Raw genomic sequence first — 17,042 nt, forward strand, 5'->3', positions numbered from 1 at the left:
CAAAAACATCCACTTCTCACTTCTTAGTCCAGTCCCATTTCCCAGGAGTCCCGCTGTTGACGGCTTGAGGCTTCGCCCCTGGCCCTGCGTGTGTGTTTGGTAGAGGGCGGCTGGCTCTCCAGAAGCGCACAGAACCGAGGGCAGGCTCTGTTCGTACGTGAACGGGGTGCTGCTGTGCCCGTGGCGTGTTGCCCCGTAGCCGTGTCCCACAGGTGCCTTCCCTGTGGCCTGCGCAGCCGCAGGCTGTTGGTAAAGCACCACCGTAGTGCCTTCCCTCCGGATGGGTCATTCCAGAACGTTCCAGGGTTGCTTGTTTCTAGGGTTGTCACTCCCTCAGGTGGCATTGCTGTGAGCAGTCATGCACGCCATCCATCTGTGCACCCAGCTCTGCACCCCAGGGTTAAGGGTTCTCTGGGGAAATTCCCAGAAGGGCCTGTTGGCAGCTTCAGGGAAAGACAGCCACTCCGTGTGCTAGCCAAGAGTGTGGGTCCTGGGGCCCACCAGCTGGATCAGACCAGGTCTGTCCCACACCAGCAAGCGGCCTTAGCAAGGCTGGCCCGGAGCCTTTCGTGTGTCCGTGGCTTTGTCACAGCACGCGCTGCACAGGTTAATGTGTGTGGAGCCCGGAGAGCAGAACCTGGCCCCCAGCGCGGGGGTGGGGGGCAGACATCTGACCGGTGCCTTTACTCCTCTTTACGGCGTGCTCACTGTGGGGCCTGGTCCCCGACCTGCACCCCCAGGCCTGCCGGTCTTCCCCACCTTCGCGCCTGCTTCACAGCCTTTGTGCTGGCTGCCCCTTCTTGTCTGGAATGCTCCCTTCAGCTGGGGCGGAGGGGCTGTGCCCCTGTCTGGCCCAGGCCGTGTGGGTACAGAACGCCCCGCTCCGTGAGACCTGCGCGCCACCCCCACCCCAGAACACTGCCTCACCTCAGCAATGGAGCCAGATCGGAGCCCCGCCTGCCCCACATTCGGGGTCCAGCCTGGTTCCTGACGGTGTCTTCCTGCCTTCAGCACCGACCCCTCTGTTTTCCCAGGAGTTCACAGACCTCGGACACCGCATCGACTGTCTGGACCTGAAAGGTGCGTGTCTGGACAGAGGCCGGGACCGCTGGGGAGTGGGCAGGGCCAGAGCCTCCCGAGGTGGGTCTAGGCAGGCAGGTCCTGCCATAAGAATAGGTTAGCCAGGGACAGTGGGGGTCCTGAGAGGTATGGGTGCCCTCCCTGAGGGGAGGCAGGTGCAGGGAGCCCGTCCTCCTTCCTTCCGCCTGGAGCCCCCTTTTCCAGCCAGCCCCCCAAGCCCGCGAGCACACACAGAGGTGCGCTCCGTCTCGTCTCAGGTGAGAAGCTCGACTACAAGACCTGCGAGGCCCTGGAAGAGGTCTTCAAGAGGCTGCAGTTCAGGGTCGTGGATCTGGAGCAGACGAACCTGGATGAAGATGTGAGCAGCCCCTGCCACCACCGACTGTTCCCCGAGCTCCCTGGCCTTGCAGGTTTAGGGGGAGGGGGCGCTGCAGGAGGAAGAGCCCCCTTTGACAGGCAGGGCAGGGCCTCTTGAAGGACAAGATGAGGAGACCGCTGGTGTGACCAGAGTGGAGGTGGGGGATATTGGGGCTCTGGGGCAGGGCCCGGAAAAGGGGCCTCTTAGACCCACCCCAGAGGCAGGGGCTTTGTAAGCAAGGGAAGGACTTGGGGAGCCGGGCCTTAGTGGGGGCAGGTATGTGGCCACGAGGAACCTTTTCAGGAACCACCGCTGGGGATCCCAGCACTTGTAGGGGAGAGTCTGAGAAACATGCAGAAAGCTGCTTCTCCGTTTAGGCCCAGGTGTCCTCACCTCCCCAGACTCGGAGACCATCGGGAGACTGGGGGTGGGGTCCTGGAGAACTGAGGTGCAGGCGCGCCAGGGGCCTGTCCCAGTTCGGGGTGTGTCAGTCTGCCTGCTGGCAGCGGTGGGGAAGCAAGTCAGAGAAAGCAGATGGACTGCAGCAGGAGGGGGAGGTCGGTTCCCGGAACCCAGAGGGGCCGGGTGGCATCGGGGCCCTCCCCAGCCCCGAGGTGCTTGGCCCCCACACCTCCTGGCCCCCTGGTCCGCCCCAGCTTGAGTGTAAAGCCCGTTGTCTCGGTCCCCAGGGAGCCTCGGCCCTCTTCGACATGATCGAATACTACGAGTCGGCCACCCACCTCAACATCTCCTTCAACAAGCACATCGGCACCCGGGGCTGGCAGGCCGCTGCCCACATGATGCGCAAGGTGGGCGCCCCTCGGTTGTCCCCTGGGGCCTGGTGTCGTGGGCCCTTGGGGGAGTCAGCCCAACGCCAGGGGGTGCCCTGCCTCAGGCCGATTCTGGCTCCTATTCTCCCTTCAAGCATCTTTCCCTCTTCCTTCACGTGCCTGTACCCTGTCCCTGAGAGGTGGCTGTGGTCGCCCCCCATTCCCTCCTGTCCGGGGCGTGTGCCGCACAGGAGTCTGGGAGCTCCGCTGCAGGACTCAGAGCCGGGCCGTCCCTCACAGACACGGTGGCCTCGGCAGAGGGACCGCACGGCCCCGCGGCTCGCTGGGATGTGGGCTGGGAGATCCCTGGGGACCGGGAGGGCTGGGGCCAGCCTGTCCCAGCCCCGCCCCTGCCCCACTAGACGAGCTGCCTACAGTACCTGGACGCCCGGAACACGCCCCTGCTGGACCACTCGGCGCCCTTCGTGGCCCGCGCCCTGCGCATTCGCAGCAGCCTGGCGGTGCTGCATCTGGAGAACGCCAGCCTGTCGGGGCGACCCCTCATGCTGCTGGGTGAGCTCCGGGGCCAGGGGAGGCTGAGCGGTGGCGCGCCGCCTGCTGGGGGCCGGGGCTCGGCGAGTCACCGCGCCCTCCCCGCATCCCCCAGCCACGGCGCTGAAGATGAACGTGAACCTGCGGGAGCTCTACCTGGCCGACAACAAGCTCAACGGCCTGCAGGACTCGGCCCAGCTGGGCAACCTGCTCAAGTTCAACTGCTCCCTGCAGATCCTGGACCTCCGTAACAACCACGTGCTGGACTCAGGTGTGTGAGAGCTCCGCCCACCCCCACCCCACTGCACCGCCGAGCACCCACCGTGTGCCCAGCCAGGGGCCCTGCGGTGCTGGAGACAGCGGTGGGCCAGGACGATCCCGGCCCTGCCGTCACGGGCTCACAGTGCAGTGGGGCAGACAGACCATCCCAGACAGTGACAGCTCCCAGTGGGCAGGGCTGGGCTCTGGGAGCCCGGGGAGGGGGCAGCTCCGCAGAGACCTGCATGGTGAGGTGAGGTAAGGAACAGATGAATAAACTAACTACCATCTGGAAAAAGTGTCCTGAAGGAGACAAGGTTGTTGGGACAAAGGGTCAGTCAGAGGCTTTTTAAGGTGGTGTAGGGAGGTGACCTCTGGACGGCAACGCGGAGGGCAAGCATGGAACCAGCCCTTTTAAAAGCCTGGGAAGGGGTGCCTTGGTGGCGGAGTTGGTGACACGTCCGACTCTTGGTTTTGGCTCAGGCTCCCCACGTCAGGTTTCGTGCTTAGCGTGGAGTCTGCTTAAGATTTTCTCTCTCTCTCCCCTGCTCCACCCCGCTTCCTTTCTCTCTCAAATAAATAAATCTTTAAAAAAGAAAAGAGAAAAAGAACCTGGGAAAAGAATCCAGACGGAGTGAATAGCAAATGCAAAGGCCCTGAGGTGGGAAAGAACCTAGATGTGGGATATTGGGGGCGGAGCCACAGTGGGCCAGAGGGTAAATGGGAAGGGAGAGGAAGCAGCTAGTGGTAGGAAGTTCCTTTCCTCCTGGTCCACTGTTGAGCAGGGTCTCCTGGCCTCAGTGTGAGGAGAAGGCTGGGGGGACAGCCTAGGGCATCCAGACCAGTCCCTTCCCCCAGGGTGGCCGGGCCCAGATACCACGTTTAGTGAGCACCTAGCATGTGCCGGGCCTGCTAAGACAGAGATCTCTGCCCTCGGGAGAGACACTGCCAACGCAATAGAGCATGAGGTCCGTCAGATGGCGAGATGTGCTCTGGAGAAAACTAAAGCAGCCGCGGTGGCTGAGCTGGCTGGGGAGTGTCGTGCCAGGGCGACAGTCGAGCAGAGACCTGAAGCAGACGGGAGGGATGTTCCCGTCCGGGCACCAGGGAGCCACGGGTGCTGGGCCAAGGCAGGAGGTGGCCGGGCCGGAATCGGGGGGCCCAGGCAGGCTGACGGGAGAGATGAAGCCCCAGGAGGTTCTGCGCTCCCCGGGGGTGGCAGTGGCTCCCACACTGCTGTCCCCTGGAGAAGCGCTTGGACCACAGCCGGGACTTGCCCACGGGCGCCCTGCAGGTCTGGCCTACATCTGCGAGGGCCTCAAGGAGCAGAAGAAGGGGCTGGAGACCCTGGTGCTGTGGAACAACCAGCTGACGCACACGGGCATGGCCTTCCTGGGCATGACGCTGGTGAGTCGGGCCGGGAGAGGGGCGGGCGCCGCGGCTCCCCCAGTGCCTCTCGGCGCCGCCCTCTGCCCCCGTCCTGCGCACGCTGCGCCTCAGGGACCCTTCGCAGGAGTCCTTCCAGCGCCGGCTGCTCTTGCTCAGCTTCCAGAGCCTCGCCACCCTAAGGAAAGTAGCCTTCCTCACGTCGTCCTTGTCTTTTTGCATCCGGCACGGAAGTCTAGTACTGTGTTTCACATAAGGTGAAATGTTTCGCGTAGAAAGTTAGTGTTTTCTGGAAGCCTTCAGTGCGTTATAAATCTTTTTACTGAAATACATGGTATTTAAAGCAAGCTCACAGGCTGCAAAGGCTCACATCCAAGTTAAGAATGACCGGCGGCCAGGAGTGTGTCCTGAGCCCACGGGCTGGGGGGTGGACGGGGCAGCTGGCACGGGGCGACTTCTGAGTCCACGGAGCATCTGGCCTTAAGCAGGACCGTCCAGGCAGCGCTGCTGAGGAGGGCGCCCTCGGGTGTGCCTCTTCCCCGACTCTCCTCACTGTCCTGCGCCGCCCCTGCAGCCGCACACGCACAGCCTGGAGACGCTGAACCTGGGCCACAACCCCATCGGGAACGAGGGCGTGCGGAACCTCAAGAATGGCCTCATCGGCAACCGCAGCGTGCTGCGCCTCGGCCTGACCTCCACCAAGCTCACGTGCGAGGGTAGGGCGCGGGGCCGGGCCGAGGGAGCGGTGCAGGCGGGCTCGGTGGGCGGCTAGCCCGTGGCCAGCCCCTGCGGTCCCCCTCCCAGGCGCGGTGGCGGTGGCCGAGTTCATCGCCGAGAGCCCCCGCCTCCTGAGACTGGACCTTCGGGAGAACGAGATCAAGACAGGCGGGCTCATGGCACTGTCCTTGGCCCTCAAGGTGAACCACTCCCTGCTGCGCCTCGACCTCGACCGTGAGCCCAAGAAGGAGGCGGTGAGCTGCGTGGGCTCTTCCGGAGGCCCCCGGTGGGGTAGGGGGGTGCGGGCTGGCCCGGGGCGTCGGCAGGATCCGCCACGGCCCGGCTGCCCAGAGCCCTAGCCAGGCCCGCTCCGCCCGCAGGTGAAGAGCTTCATCGAGACGCAGAAGGCGCTGCTCGCCGAGATCCAGAACGGCTGCAAGCAGAACTTCTTGCTGGCGCGCGAGCAGGAGGAGAAGGAGCAGCGGCTGCAGCTCTCCGCCTCCATGCCCGAGATCACTGTCACCGAGCCCCAGCCCAACGAGGAGCCCGGCGACGAGCCCGCCACGAGGGCCCAGGAGAATGGGGCCCCGGGCCCCGGCGCCCAGCCGGACTCAGACTCAGACTCGGACTCTGAGGAGGAGGATGGGGAGGAGGAGGATGGGGAGAGGGCCGAGGCCCCCTGCCCCGCCCTGGTGCCCCCCTCGGACTCCCTAGGCCCTGGGGACAAAAGCCCCCCCGGCAGCCCCTCCTCCCCCACTGAGCAGCGTATTTCTGTGTCCAGCCCGGGCCGGGGCCACAAAGTGTTTGTGGTGACTCGGGTGGAGAGTCCGCCCGAGAGGCCAGAGCCCCCGGTGCCCCCCGCCCCTCCTTCTCCCCCTGCTCCTGCTTGCCCTCCCTTCCCACCTGCTTTATCTTCCCCGCCCGCCTCACCTGCCCTGCCACCAGCTGAGGCCGTTGGCACTCAGGACCCAGGGGTGTCGGAGCCTCCGTCACAGCTGGAGCCACCTCAGTCAGGGCCACCGCTGCCCAACGGCCTGAAGCCCGAGTTTGCCCTCGCACTGCCCCCAGAGCCGCCCCCGGGGCCTGAGGCCAAGGCGGGCAGCTGTGGCCTGGAACACGGTGAGCGGGGCCCGGGGCACGGTGACAGTGGGCCCTGGGTGCTGGTGTGACCCCAGGCAAGCACCTGCTCCTCGGTGGGCCTCAGTGTTCCCTTTAAAATGGCCTGTGAAGGGGTAGGAACGAGGAGGACTTGCTCCCCAGGCCCCACCTTGCTTCCCTTGGATCCCTGGGACCCTGGGATGGAGCAGGCAAGATGTCTGGCTGCAGTCTGACCGTCTCCGTGGTACCCGACCCTGTGCTGGACAGGGCCGGCAGGGATGGCCTGGGGTCCCCCCATCCCCGCCTGCCTGACTGGAGGTTGCATGCCTCTTCTCCCCTGGCAGAACTGAGCTGCTCCAAGAACGAGAAGGAGCTCGAGGAGCTGCTTCTGGAAGCCAGTCAGGAATCTGGGCAGGAGACACTGTGACACTTTAGGTGAGGAGGGGGCCAGGGCTAGAGGGCAGGGGGCCCCGGGGGGCCCGCAGAAGAGCCCCTGGCTCTGACATGCTGTCCCCCAATCTCTTCTCCCCAAGTTCCTTTTTTCCGGTCAGTCTTCGATGAGCTGAGGCCAGAGCCATGAGAATCCGCTCACCCTCACCCCCAGCCTTCCTGAGGCCTGGGCCACCAGGGGCGCGGGGGGCCCTTCTGGGGACCCCTGCCCCCCACAGCAACACTACACGGCGCGCAGGAGCCGCAGGGATTGCCCTCCGCGCCCTGACTTAAGCACTATTTCTGTGTCCAGCACTCGAAGGCTCTGGGCTGGGGGGATGGGAGGAGTTCTCCGAGCACATCAGCCACGAGGCTGGACGCCTTTTCCAGACGGCTGTCCGGCCAGGCTTGCCCTGTGGAGGAGTCCTGGGTGGTGGTGGGACGGCCCCCCAGTGTGCCCGGGTGCAGGACCAGGCAGGAGGCGTGACGAGGGGGGGCGCTGAGTGGTGGTGGTGGAAACTGGTAGAGCAGCCCCAGGCAGGGCGAGGGCCAGGGCTGGGGAGGGGGGGGCTGGGAGCAGAGGATCAGAGCTTTCTTTTTCTTAAGTGCAATAAATCTATCAGGGAGCTGGGGCGGGGAGCAGCTAGGGTTCTAGAGACCCTGCTGTCCAGGCCCCTTGAGGCTGCGCCCTGAGAGGCACTACAACCCGGGGGGCGGCGTGGGTGTGGGGGATGAGGGGGCGGGGGAGGGGCTACTCCTGTCGGTGCAACTCTGTTCACACCTTTTCTAATAAACCAGAGCTGGGTTCACCACACTCGCCTGCTCCCTGCTTTTGCCGGTGGGGCCGGGGGAGGGGTGGCGCGCCCCCTGTGGGAGCTGTGCGCACAGGGAGCCGGGGAGGGCGGAGGCCAGCCAGCTCCCAGGAACGTTTGCGGGGCTCGTGCCGGTGGTCCCCCAGAGGAAAACTGGGAGGGGGGGGCAAAAGCCACATTTCCCACAACATTCCCTGCCCCGGTGCCCTCCCCCCAACCCTGTTTTTTTGCCATGTCTGAGCTCCTATATCTCCCCTACTGTCTAGTTCACAGTCCCATTTCTCCAGAGGGAAACAGCCCCCAAAATATCTTCCAGCTTCAGGCCTGGGCTCTCAGTGTGATGGGGATGAGCCACCCATGGCTCGAGGGGAACAGGCCCCCGCTTTTGCCCCCAGCCGCCCTAGATGCTCTGCGTTTCCGAGCGTGCGTGGCCCTGCAGACACACTTTGAGACGTCGAGTCTCTGCAACCGAGAGAATACATCTCTGTGCTAAGCCATTCGGGTTGTGGGACCTGGTCCCAGCAGCCCCAGGGGCCCCCCAGGAGCCAACTCCGCAGTGTTTCTGATTTTTCAGCTGGATCCTGGATCAGTCCGGGATCACAGCGGGCGGGCAGGGGGGATCCCCTTGGCCAAGGATTTTCTTTCCTTTGCCTTCAGCCACCCAGACATCCCTGGAGCTTGTGAAGACACACTGAGCCCGTTTTATTACTGGGCTAGATGCTGTACCCAGTCGTATAGACGCCGGTGCCGCCGCACTGGAAACGCTCTTTCCACACTCGTGGATGGTTAGGGAGCCTTGAAGTAAGGAATGTGAGGTCAGCACCTCCACCAGGCCGCAGGCCGGGAGCGTGAGTGACGTCACAGAGCTCTTGGCTCCCTCTGGGTCTGTCCCCTCAGAAGTCATGCCCTCGAGCTCTCGTCACGCGGGGTAGGTGGTGGCGGTCCCCTCTCCCAACTGGACCAGACCAGGCACACCACAGCCCTGCGTGTGTGGCTCCCTGACCAGTGAGAACTCCAAAGGTGCCCAGAGGAGGGGCGCCGGCATCCCAGGTCCATGTCACGTGGGTGGGAGGGGAACGTGGTGAGCCCACTGGCTGAGAACCCCCCCACACACACTGTGGCTTGGCTCTGGCTCCAGTTCTGTAGGTCCGGCCAGTGCCACATCTCTGCTCCTCAGCTTCCCCGTCCTCATCAAGGGGCTCGTCAGGTGGACAGTTACTTGTTCGGGGGCAGCAGCGCGGCCCGCCGCGGCTGGCAGAGGGGCCAGTGAGCCCTAATTAAGTCATTACACCAGGGCAGAGCCAGCCCTCAAGTGAAGCAACCTGCTGAGGTCACCGGGACACCGCCCTCGGAAATGCCAGCTCCTGCCCTGCCCGCACAGGAGCGGGCTGGGGCGTGGGGGCAAGGACCTGGATCCCCTGAGGCCTAGGCGCTCTCCGTTGCCTGAGTCAACCCGGCACATCCGTCCTCCCCTACCTCAGTGGCCTCACCCACCGCCCCCGCAACCCCTCCTGCCACCAGGGATGCCAGCCATGAGGCTGCCCGCTGAGGCTGCCCAACTCCCTGGGGGTGACGGGGTTTGGCAGGATAGGACAGGCCTGGTTCCCAGTCCCTGCTGTGCCAGGGAGCCCAGGACATGAAGACCAGCGGGGGCTTTCACGTCTCCATTTATTGCACTTGAACCCGGGATTCTTCACTGGTCCTCTGGCGCCAGCTCTCAGACGCTGGCTCGGGCTCCTGCTACTGCCTACAGCTCGCTCTGGCTCACTGGTTCACCTGGGGGATGTGGCCACCACAGGCCTCACTGCAGACGCCGACTGTGGGCCTTGGGGCCAGTCACACCCCTTGCCCCCTCGTGGGCGCAGCCGGAGGAGCTGATGCCTCCTGCTGCGCCCGGGGTCCTCATGCATGACCCACCCGGGCTGTAAGGGTTCAGGCCACGGGTCTCGGCATGCCCCCGTGCGCCCAGTCCCGGGGCGGGTGGGCTTCGCCGGCACGCGCCTGGGCGGGCCCCGCGCCCTGACCCGCCCGGAAGGCCCCGGGAGCATGGTTGGCTCGGTCGGCCGCGTGGGGGGCGTCGTGGGCCGGGGACTTGGGCGGGCTGGGCGGCTTGAGCGCGCTGACCGCCCGGATGAGGCCCATGCGGCGGCGGATGGAGTGGTCCAGGTTGACGGTGCAGCGCAGCAGGCTCTGCGCCTCGGCCAAGGTGAAGGGGAAGTCAGAGCCCAGGAAGCGCTCGAAAAGCTCGGGGTCACCGTCTAAGTCCAGCACGTTCTGCAGCGCCTTGGTCATGGAGTGCAGCTCCCGGCTGTTGTCGCAGAACACGTCCCAGAGGCGCACGTGGGCCTCGGGCGCGCCCCCCGCCTGCTGCCGGTCCTCCAGGCACTGCAGCGCCCAGCTGAGGCGGCACGGCCACTGGTTGGCGAGCACGACCCAAGCCACGGCCTGGCGCGGCGTGGGGCCCGCCAGGTCCCCGTCCTGCTGCTGCAGCAGGCGCACGGTGATGGGCACTGTGTTGACGATGCGCCGCATGGACACCACGTTGTCGGGCACGTACTCGTAGAGGCAGTCGCGCTCGTCGTGCAGGCAGAAGAGCGCTTCCTGGATGCGGCGCGCCGCCTCGGCGTCGACGCGGCTCTGCGTGCGGCTCTGCGTGCGCTCGGCGCCCGCCTGCGTCTCCACGGCCAGGAGCTGCGTGCCCTCGCCGCCGCCGCGCCCGCCGCCGCCCGGCCGCAGCTTGCGCGTCATCTCGCGGTAGAGCAGGTCGTCGCGGCTCTGCACGGCGTCGCGCAGGAACTGCAGCTTGGTGCGGCGGCCCATGATGGGCACGGAGAAGGGCAGCGTGACGGTGCGGTTGAGGAAAAGGTAGCCGTTGTCGGCCGTGCCCTTCATGGAGCCGGCGCTCTCGAGGCAGGCGGCCAGGATGCTGGGGTCCACCACCAGGATGAAGATGAAGGGCGCGTGGCTGTCGGACAGCAGCGTGTTGATGGCGTTGAGCACGCCCACCACGCGCTCGGGGTAGCACGTGTCCAGCCCGGTGACCTCGAGCACGACGCGCAGCCGTCGCCGCTGGTAGATCTCCAGGAAGCACAGGAAGTCGGTGAGCAGCTCCACCTCCTTCTTCACCTCGCACATGAAGCCCAGCTGGCTGCCGAACTTCTCGCGCGACACCAGCCGCTCGATCTTCTTGCGCTGGCTCACGAACAGGTGCTTGCCCACCGAGTACACGGCCATGAGCAGCCCCGAGCCCGACAGCGTGGTGGCCGCGCCGCCGAACACCCGCAGCAGGCTGCCGCTGGCGGCGCCGTGGGCCAGCGGGCGGGCGCCCACCGACAGGTAGAGCAGGCCCACGCCGAGGCCGAGCGCCGCCAGCAGCGCCAGCAGCGCCAGGCACACGCGGCGCCGGCAGTGCCACTCGCGCTGGTAGAAGCCCGGCGTCGTGGCCGGCTTGTTGCCCAGCACCGAGTACACGCTGAAGGGCAGCGCGCCATAGTGGTGGCGGATGCCCTCGCACAGCGTGGTCACCAGGCCGGCCCACAGCTTGTCCGTGCCCGCGTACTGCCAGGCGCTGAAGCGGATGAAGAGGAACTTGACGTTCTTGCGCCGCAGGTGCAGCTCGGTGATGACGGGCTGCAGGAACACCAGGTACCACAGCAGCCGCGGGAAGCCCCAGCCGCCCACGGGCCTCGGCTGCCACTGCACGCGCCGCAGCTCCTCCTCCTCGCGCTGCGACGCCTCCTGCTGCATCAGCGCTGCGGGGAGGGAAGGGGCGGGAGGGCGCACGGGACCGCGTGAGCGGCGGGGCAGGGGGAGGCGCCGACGCGGGTGTGCGGACCGGGAAGCCTGGAGCCCTGGACCCGGGCTGGGACCGCGGAAGAGCCTGAGGGCGAGGCCGGAGGGCAGCGGTGGGCAGAAGCAGAGCTCCCAGGGGATGGAGGGCGGGAAGGGGCGAGGAAGGAAGGCTCTAGGGAAGGAGAGAATGCGTGCGAGGTGCTGAGGAAGCGAAATGCTGGGCAGCAGAGTCCAGCCTTGGTCTGATTTTCCTGGCTTAATGCTCCTCCTCCTCCGGTCTCAGCTCCTTGTCTTCTCCTCCAGGGAGCCCTCCCTGATCCCCAGGCTGGGTCACGTGCCTCCTGAGCTCCCCCACCCCAACCCTTCCCACTGTTGGGTCATCACTCTCTGGGGCCAGGTCTCCCTCTCTGGCCTGTGAGGTCAGGAAGGGCAGGGCTCAGGTTGTTTCGGTCATCCTGTGTCCCCTGGGCACCAAGGAAGGGCTGGGGGAATGTCTGAAGGATGGATCACGAGAGGTCGGGGCAGGCCCCATCTGCTATCAGGTCAGTGAATGAATGAGTGGGAATGTATCAGAGTCACCTAGCACAGAGGAGGAGCTCCAGAATGCTGTTCCCTCTTTCCTTATAACCGGATGTTTTCTCCTAGGACCCTGTTTATTATCGCTCTCTGACAACACAGGGGCTGATGGAGGCTTGTTTAGTAGGGAGGAGTGGCCGACTCTGGCCACAGTCGGGGCTGGGGTCTCAGCAGGGCTTAAACCAGGTCCAAGCTGCTGGGGATCCTGGCCACGTTTCGGCCGCTGTGATCAGTTAACCTCTATCCGTTAGGGGTCTTGTGGGCGCCAGGCCATGGGCCAGGGCTGAGAAGAGATGGGTCTGAGGGGCACAGGGGGGACTTCGCAGGAGCCAGTGAGGAACCTGGGCTTTTGCCCTAGAGTGCTGGGGAGCCATGGAAGGCTTTATGAGCAGGGGAAGGACAGGGCTAGATCTGTATCTTTTTTTTTTTTTTAAAGATGTATTTATTTATTTGAGAGAGAGATCAGGGGGAGGAGCAGAGGGAGAGGGAGAGAGAGAATCCCAAGCAGACTCCATGCTGAGCAACCCCAAGATCCTGACCTGAGCTGACATCAAGAGCCGGCCGCTTAACTGACTGAGCCACCCAGGTGCCCCACCAGAGCTGTATCTTCCGAAGATTCCTTGGAGTGGCTCTGGCAGGGGAGGGGATGGGACTGGTGGCCAGGAGGCCAGAGAGGGAATGAGCAGGGACCCGGGGACAGAGGCTGTGGGTGTCAGGAGGGACCTGGTTAATACTGACTTCACAGACTGGGGCCCGGCTGGCCCCGGGAGCAAGCGGGCTTGGGGAAGCCTGAGGCCGGGTGGGGACCAGGGGCTCCGTTTCCCGTACTCCCTCCTCCCCCAGCACACACAGAGCCTCACCGGTGATCTTGTCCAGCATCATGTGCAGGCGGCAGCCGAAGGGGGCATAGAAACCCACGGTCACAGGGACAGGCACGTGGCAGAGGGTCTTGGCCAGACAGCTGCAGTAGACATCATCTTCTGTCAGGATATCTGGGGGCCAGGGAAGGGGTGGAGGGGGGGAAATGGAGTCAGTGAGGCTGGCCAAGCACCACCCTCCTCCCGTCTGCCCTCCAGAGAGCCCACCCTCAGCTCCTCCCTTTGTCGGCATCCCTCTCCCCAGCTGCCCGGGGTGACTCAGATCAAACCTGCCGATGGACGTTTCTGGGGCAGTAGGCACGCAACCCCCTTCTCCGGGGTCTCATGTGCCCCTCTGAGCACCCCAGGAGGAGCTGACCCCAGATCCACCAGGCCCAGGCCAGGAGGCTAGACTCCCCCACCGAACCCCAGCACAGTGGCCCAAGAGATTTTGTCTGACCAGACCCTAGCTCGCCAGGCTCAGTCACCAGCCCGTGGTTCCCCTGGAAAATTCCCACGGGCCCTTCTTGGGACTGGAGGCCCTTAGATGCTTGAGACACCTCTTGGCATGCTTCAGAAGCTTCTCGTGTCAGTTCCTGCCTGCGCTGCTAGCCTGGCTCCAGTGCGGAAGGGCCCTGACAGTCCCAGGCTCCTGTCAGCTTCCTGTCCGTCCCTCACCCTGACCTCTCTCCCTCTCTGGGACCCCATGCCCACAGCCTCTCATCCTGCCCTGAGCTCAGGCAGGCCCGCCCCTTGGGCCCCACCCTGCCACCTCTTCTGCATGACCATTGAGAGGCTCAGTCCCTCCCTCTGAAGAGGGGCTGCAGAGACACCGGGCAGCATGGAGGCCAAAGGGTCAGAGCCGGGGCGGCCCTCGGTCAATGCCATGGTCTGGTTTAAGGGCTGGCTCCGTGCTCCAGCATCAGTGTCCACTCGGCTGAGGGCGTCCTGCCCCCCGGACCCCACTGAGTGCTACTTCTTGGACTGGAGTTGGGGCACCAGAAAGGGGGGGGTTCAGCTATGGGCAGCACCGGGCCAGCCTCCCCGTGCGTGGTGGGGATAACACACCCAGCTCCCCCAGGGGCCCGGGGGGCTTCAGGATCCCTCCCTCCAGGATGGTCAGTGCCGGGCAGAGGGCAGGAGGAGGACCCAGCAAGGTGGGCCAAGGGGGTGGCCCGGGTGGCTCTACCTGGTGGCTTGGTGACCTCACCTCGCTGGCCTCTGAAGCTGCGTGTGAAATGGGTGGCAGGACCCAGAGCCTGCAGTGACGAGGTGCTGCCTGACCTGGAGCCTGAGTCCCTGCTCAGCGGTTGCTCTACTTTCAAGGCAGACCCGGGAGCCCGCCGTGTGTCCCCACATCCCCCCCACTAGCACCTCCCCCGGACTCCTGCTTCCACCGCCCACGGTCCACGCTCCTTAGCCCCTTGTGTCTCCCACCTGCCCCGGGGGCACGGCCCCAGCCTCACCACAGCCACCAAGCCACATGGCCCCATCTGAGCTCGTCACGGTCCCGGGAACAGGCCACCGCAGAGTCTGCATTTGCCCACCCTGCTGCCACTTACTTTGCTCGAACGTTGCCCTAACGGCGGCCCTGACTGATGACCCTATTTAATGTGCGGACCCCTACGCTCCCTTACCTCCTCTCCCTGCCTTGTTTTCCCCCAACGTGCTTATCAGTGGGTGACACATGGAAACTCGCCTCACTGCTCTGGCTTCCTGTACCCTCCTCCCCTCCCCCCTCTCCGCCGGTAGATCGGGAGCTCTGTGAGGGCAGCAGTCTCGGCCCTGCTCCCCGCAGCCGGCACCCCCCTCCCCGACCAGAGCTGGGCACCCACTGCCCGCATCTGATGCCTAGTCACAGCATGGACGGGTGAATGAGGGAATGGATGAGCGAAAGAACGAGCGAAGGGAGACCTCCCCTTGCTGCATTGTTCTCTCCAGCCCCCAGGCCACTCCCCTACTGCTGCCCCTCTCCGCCACCCCAGAGCTGGCCAGCAAGCTGGTGCCTGTCACACCCCTGTCCCAAGTTCTCTCTGGCCCCCTAGGCTGGGGGTGCGGGGCGGGAAGGGCGGGGGGAGAGAAAGCAGAGGCAGGCTGTCCGCGGAGGGAGATGGCCAGGGCCCGGAGCCCTGCGAGCCCCGGAGCCCTGCGAGCCCCGGGGCGAGGCACCAGGGACAGGCCTGGCCTGGCAGCTTTGGGTCGAGACAGGAGAAGCAGAGGCAGCTGCCCGGGGGCCCAGGGTCAGGGACCAGCACCCTCCCAGACAGGGAGCAGAGCAAACGGGGAGGAGGGCAGGCCGGGGCGGGGCGGGGCAGGGGGGCAGGGGAGAGAGGCAGCAGACAGAGCCCACAGGAAGGCTGGATGAGCACCGGAGGTGTAGGTGAAGGGACTGCAGGCTGCTGGGGCGGGCAGGGGGCGGGCGGCACGGGCTACGCTGGGCTCCAGGAGGGTGCTGGCTGCGGAGGGCGGGGCGGCGCGGCTGCTGGCCGTGGCGGGCACGTTGGCAGGTGCAACGGTGGGCACGGGGGGCGGCTGGGGGGCGTTGGGCTGCCTGGGAGCAGCAGCGGTTGCAGGCGGCCCCTTCCGGGCCCCTGGGACGGAGCAGAGCCGCTGCCGCAGGGGGGTGGGAGGCGGGGGCTGGGGCTGCTGCTGCTGCTGCAGGATGGGGGGCTGGGGACCCTGGCGGCAGCCGCTGACACCCCCCCGGTGGCTGTGGTAGGCCAGCTGCCAGCACACCTGTGGGGGCAGCCGACAGGGCCCGTGGGCTTGAAGGGCCGCCGGGTCATGGCACCACTGGTGACGGCACCCTGGAAGGAAGGAAGTGGGGGTGACTGGGCCTGGGTCCCTGGCCCCTGGGGGGCACTGGCAGAAACCAGGTTGAGTCTTCACATGGAGGCTGGGGCTGGTCCCTCCGTGGAGGCCCCAGAGAAATCAGAGCAAATGAGGAAGGGAAGTTGGGGGGGAGCAGTCTCTGTGCTCTCCTATGGGGGGGCCGTGAAGAAGAGGTGCAGAGGCCTGGGCTTAGCCAGGCGAGGGGCTGGAGTGGGCCCAATGCCTTGGAGTCCCTGGGGGTGTGACCCTGGGGTTGGGGGGCAGAGAACCACCCATCAGGAAGCGGCCTGGTTGGTCCAGAGCAGGCTGGAGTGATGGGAGGTGACCATGGAGAGGGGACAGGGTGGGGACTGAGAAAGGGGTGGGCCTCGTACCCAGAATCGGGCAAGGCTGGTGGGAAGGGGGCTGCCCTAGGAGGCGCAGGCCTCAAGAGGCTGAATTGACCCAATGGACGGTAACTGTCCCCACCCCTACCCCCCCAGCAGGAGCACCTGTGGTCACTAACCCCCTGGAAGCTGTTCCCCCACTCACACACTCAGTGGTTGGGGGAGCTTGCTTTCCTTCCACACTGCTCCCCCCCAGGTTGGGGTGAAGTCCTCAGAGGCCTGGCGATTTGGGGTGGGGGAATTCTACCCATGGTGGGGGAAGAGGTAGGCTGTGTGGGCCTCCCCTGCTGACATCCCCATCCTGGGCTCCCATTTTCAGGCTCCCTGGGGCCTGTGCCCCCCTATGACCCCTTTACGTGGAAGCCTCTGGGGGGAGTGCTGGGAGCTCCTCTTCCCTGGAGCCTAAGGTTCTCCTTCTCAACCATCCACACAGCAGCCTCCCCCACTCACAAACCATGCTCCCTGCCAGGACCCCCCAAACTGAACCCCTACCTTTTTGCTGCCCCAACTCCGGGTCCAAGAAGTAGTGTTCGGTGGGGGTCCGAAGGGGCAGGGCGCCCTTGATGAAGCGGACGGTGTAGTGTTTGTGCATGGCGGCGGGGGGCCTGCTCCGGGAGAGGGCGAGGGTGGGCTCAGTGCCCGGCTCCCTTGGGTGCCAGCAGGAAGACCCCACCCCCAGGATGTGACCTCGAACAGGTGACAGACCCTGTCCCTGACGTTGGGGTCCTGGGTCGCCAGGTGGGGTGGCGGTCCTCTTCAGAGTTAAGAGTGAGTGGTGGGCACCAGGGAGGGGCAGCTAGATGGGGGGAGGGGGGAGAATGGAGAATGGTTACCGGGGTGCTAGGGGCTAATTTGGGGTGTGTGAGATTTCCAAGGTTGGCGAGTGGGTGTTTGGGAGCCCCTAGGAGTTTCCAAGAGGCCAGGACAATGGGGGTGCTGGATGCTGAGCAGACGTGGGCTGGGGAAACACAGGAGCCCGGGGGTGGCTGAGTAAACTTCGGGGACCACTAGGTATTGGGGGTGTGCGCCGTGGGAGGCGCGGGCTGGCACCATTGGAAGGGACATGTGACCAGCACGGGGAGAGCTGGGAGCACTGAGCCGCCGCCGCCGCCGCCACCACCACCACCACCACCACCACC

The 17,042-nt window shown here is 65.5% G+C and overlaps 2 protein-coding genes across 3 annotated transcripts in view; one reads left to right on the plus strand and one right to left on the minus strand.

The window, feature by feature from the left end:
• Window positions 1-7,460, plus strand: part of PPP1R37 (protein phosphatase 1 regulatory subunit 37) — a 39,202-nt gene extending 31,742 nt beyond the window's left edge. Inside the window, exons 3-13 of the mRNA XM_040634146.1 lie at window positions 1,035-1,080; window positions 1,338-1,438; window positions 2,128-2,247; window positions 2,631-2,781; window positions 2,876-3,031; window positions 4,313-4,425; window positions 4,979-5,120; window positions 5,209-5,375; window positions 5,502-6,240; window positions 6,564-6,654; window positions 6,753-7,460. Coding sequence (XP_040490080.1) covers window positions 1,035-1,080; window positions 1,338-1,438; window positions 2,128-2,247; window positions 2,631-2,781; window positions 2,876-3,031; window positions 4,313-4,425; window positions 4,979-5,120; window positions 5,209-5,375; window positions 5,502-6,240; window positions 6,564-6,646 — 1,818 coding nt within the window. The 3' untranslated portion in view covers window positions 6,647-6,654; window positions 6,753-7,460. The remainder of the gene's footprint in view (window positions 1-1,034; window positions 1,081-1,337; window positions 1,439-2,127; window positions 2,248-2,630; window positions 2,782-2,875; window positions 3,032-4,312; window positions 4,426-4,978; window positions 5,121-5,208; window positions 5,376-5,501; window positions 6,241-6,563; window positions 6,655-6,752) is intronic.
• A 1,651-nt stretch (window positions 7,461-9,111) lies between these two features.
• Window positions 9,112-17,042, minus strand: part of NKPD1 (NTPase KAP family P-loop domain containing 1) — an 8,400-nt gene continuing 469 nt past the window's right edge. Inside the window, exons 2-6 of one of the 2 annotated variants that reach the window (XM_040634147.1) lie at window positions 16,609-16,699; window positions 16,396-16,508; window positions 15,055-15,492; window positions 12,689-12,820; window positions 9,112-11,212 (exon numbers count right to left, since the gene is read on the minus strand). In XM_040634147.1, the coding sequence (XP_040490081.1) occupies window positions 9,393-11,212; window positions 12,689-12,820; window positions 15,055-15,492; window positions 16,396-16,495 (2,490 nt within the window). In that variant the 5' untranslated portion in view covers window positions 16,496-16,508; window positions 16,609-16,699 and the 3' untranslated portion in view covers window positions 9,112-9,392. Of the gene's footprint in view, window positions 11,213-12,688; window positions 12,821-15,054; window positions 15,493-16,395; window positions 16,700-17,042 lie in introns of both variants that reach the window. The other variant, XM_040634148.1, reaches the window with a different exon arrangement.

The sequence above is a fragment of the Ursus maritimus genome, unplaced genomic scaffold (genome assembly GCF_017311325.1).
Source record: "Ursus maritimus isolate PB19 unplaced genomic scaffold, ASM1731132v1 scaffold_19, whole genome shotgun sequence".
Lineage (NCBI taxonomy): Eukaryota > Metazoa > Chordata > Mammalia > Carnivora > Ursidae > Ursus > Ursus maritimus.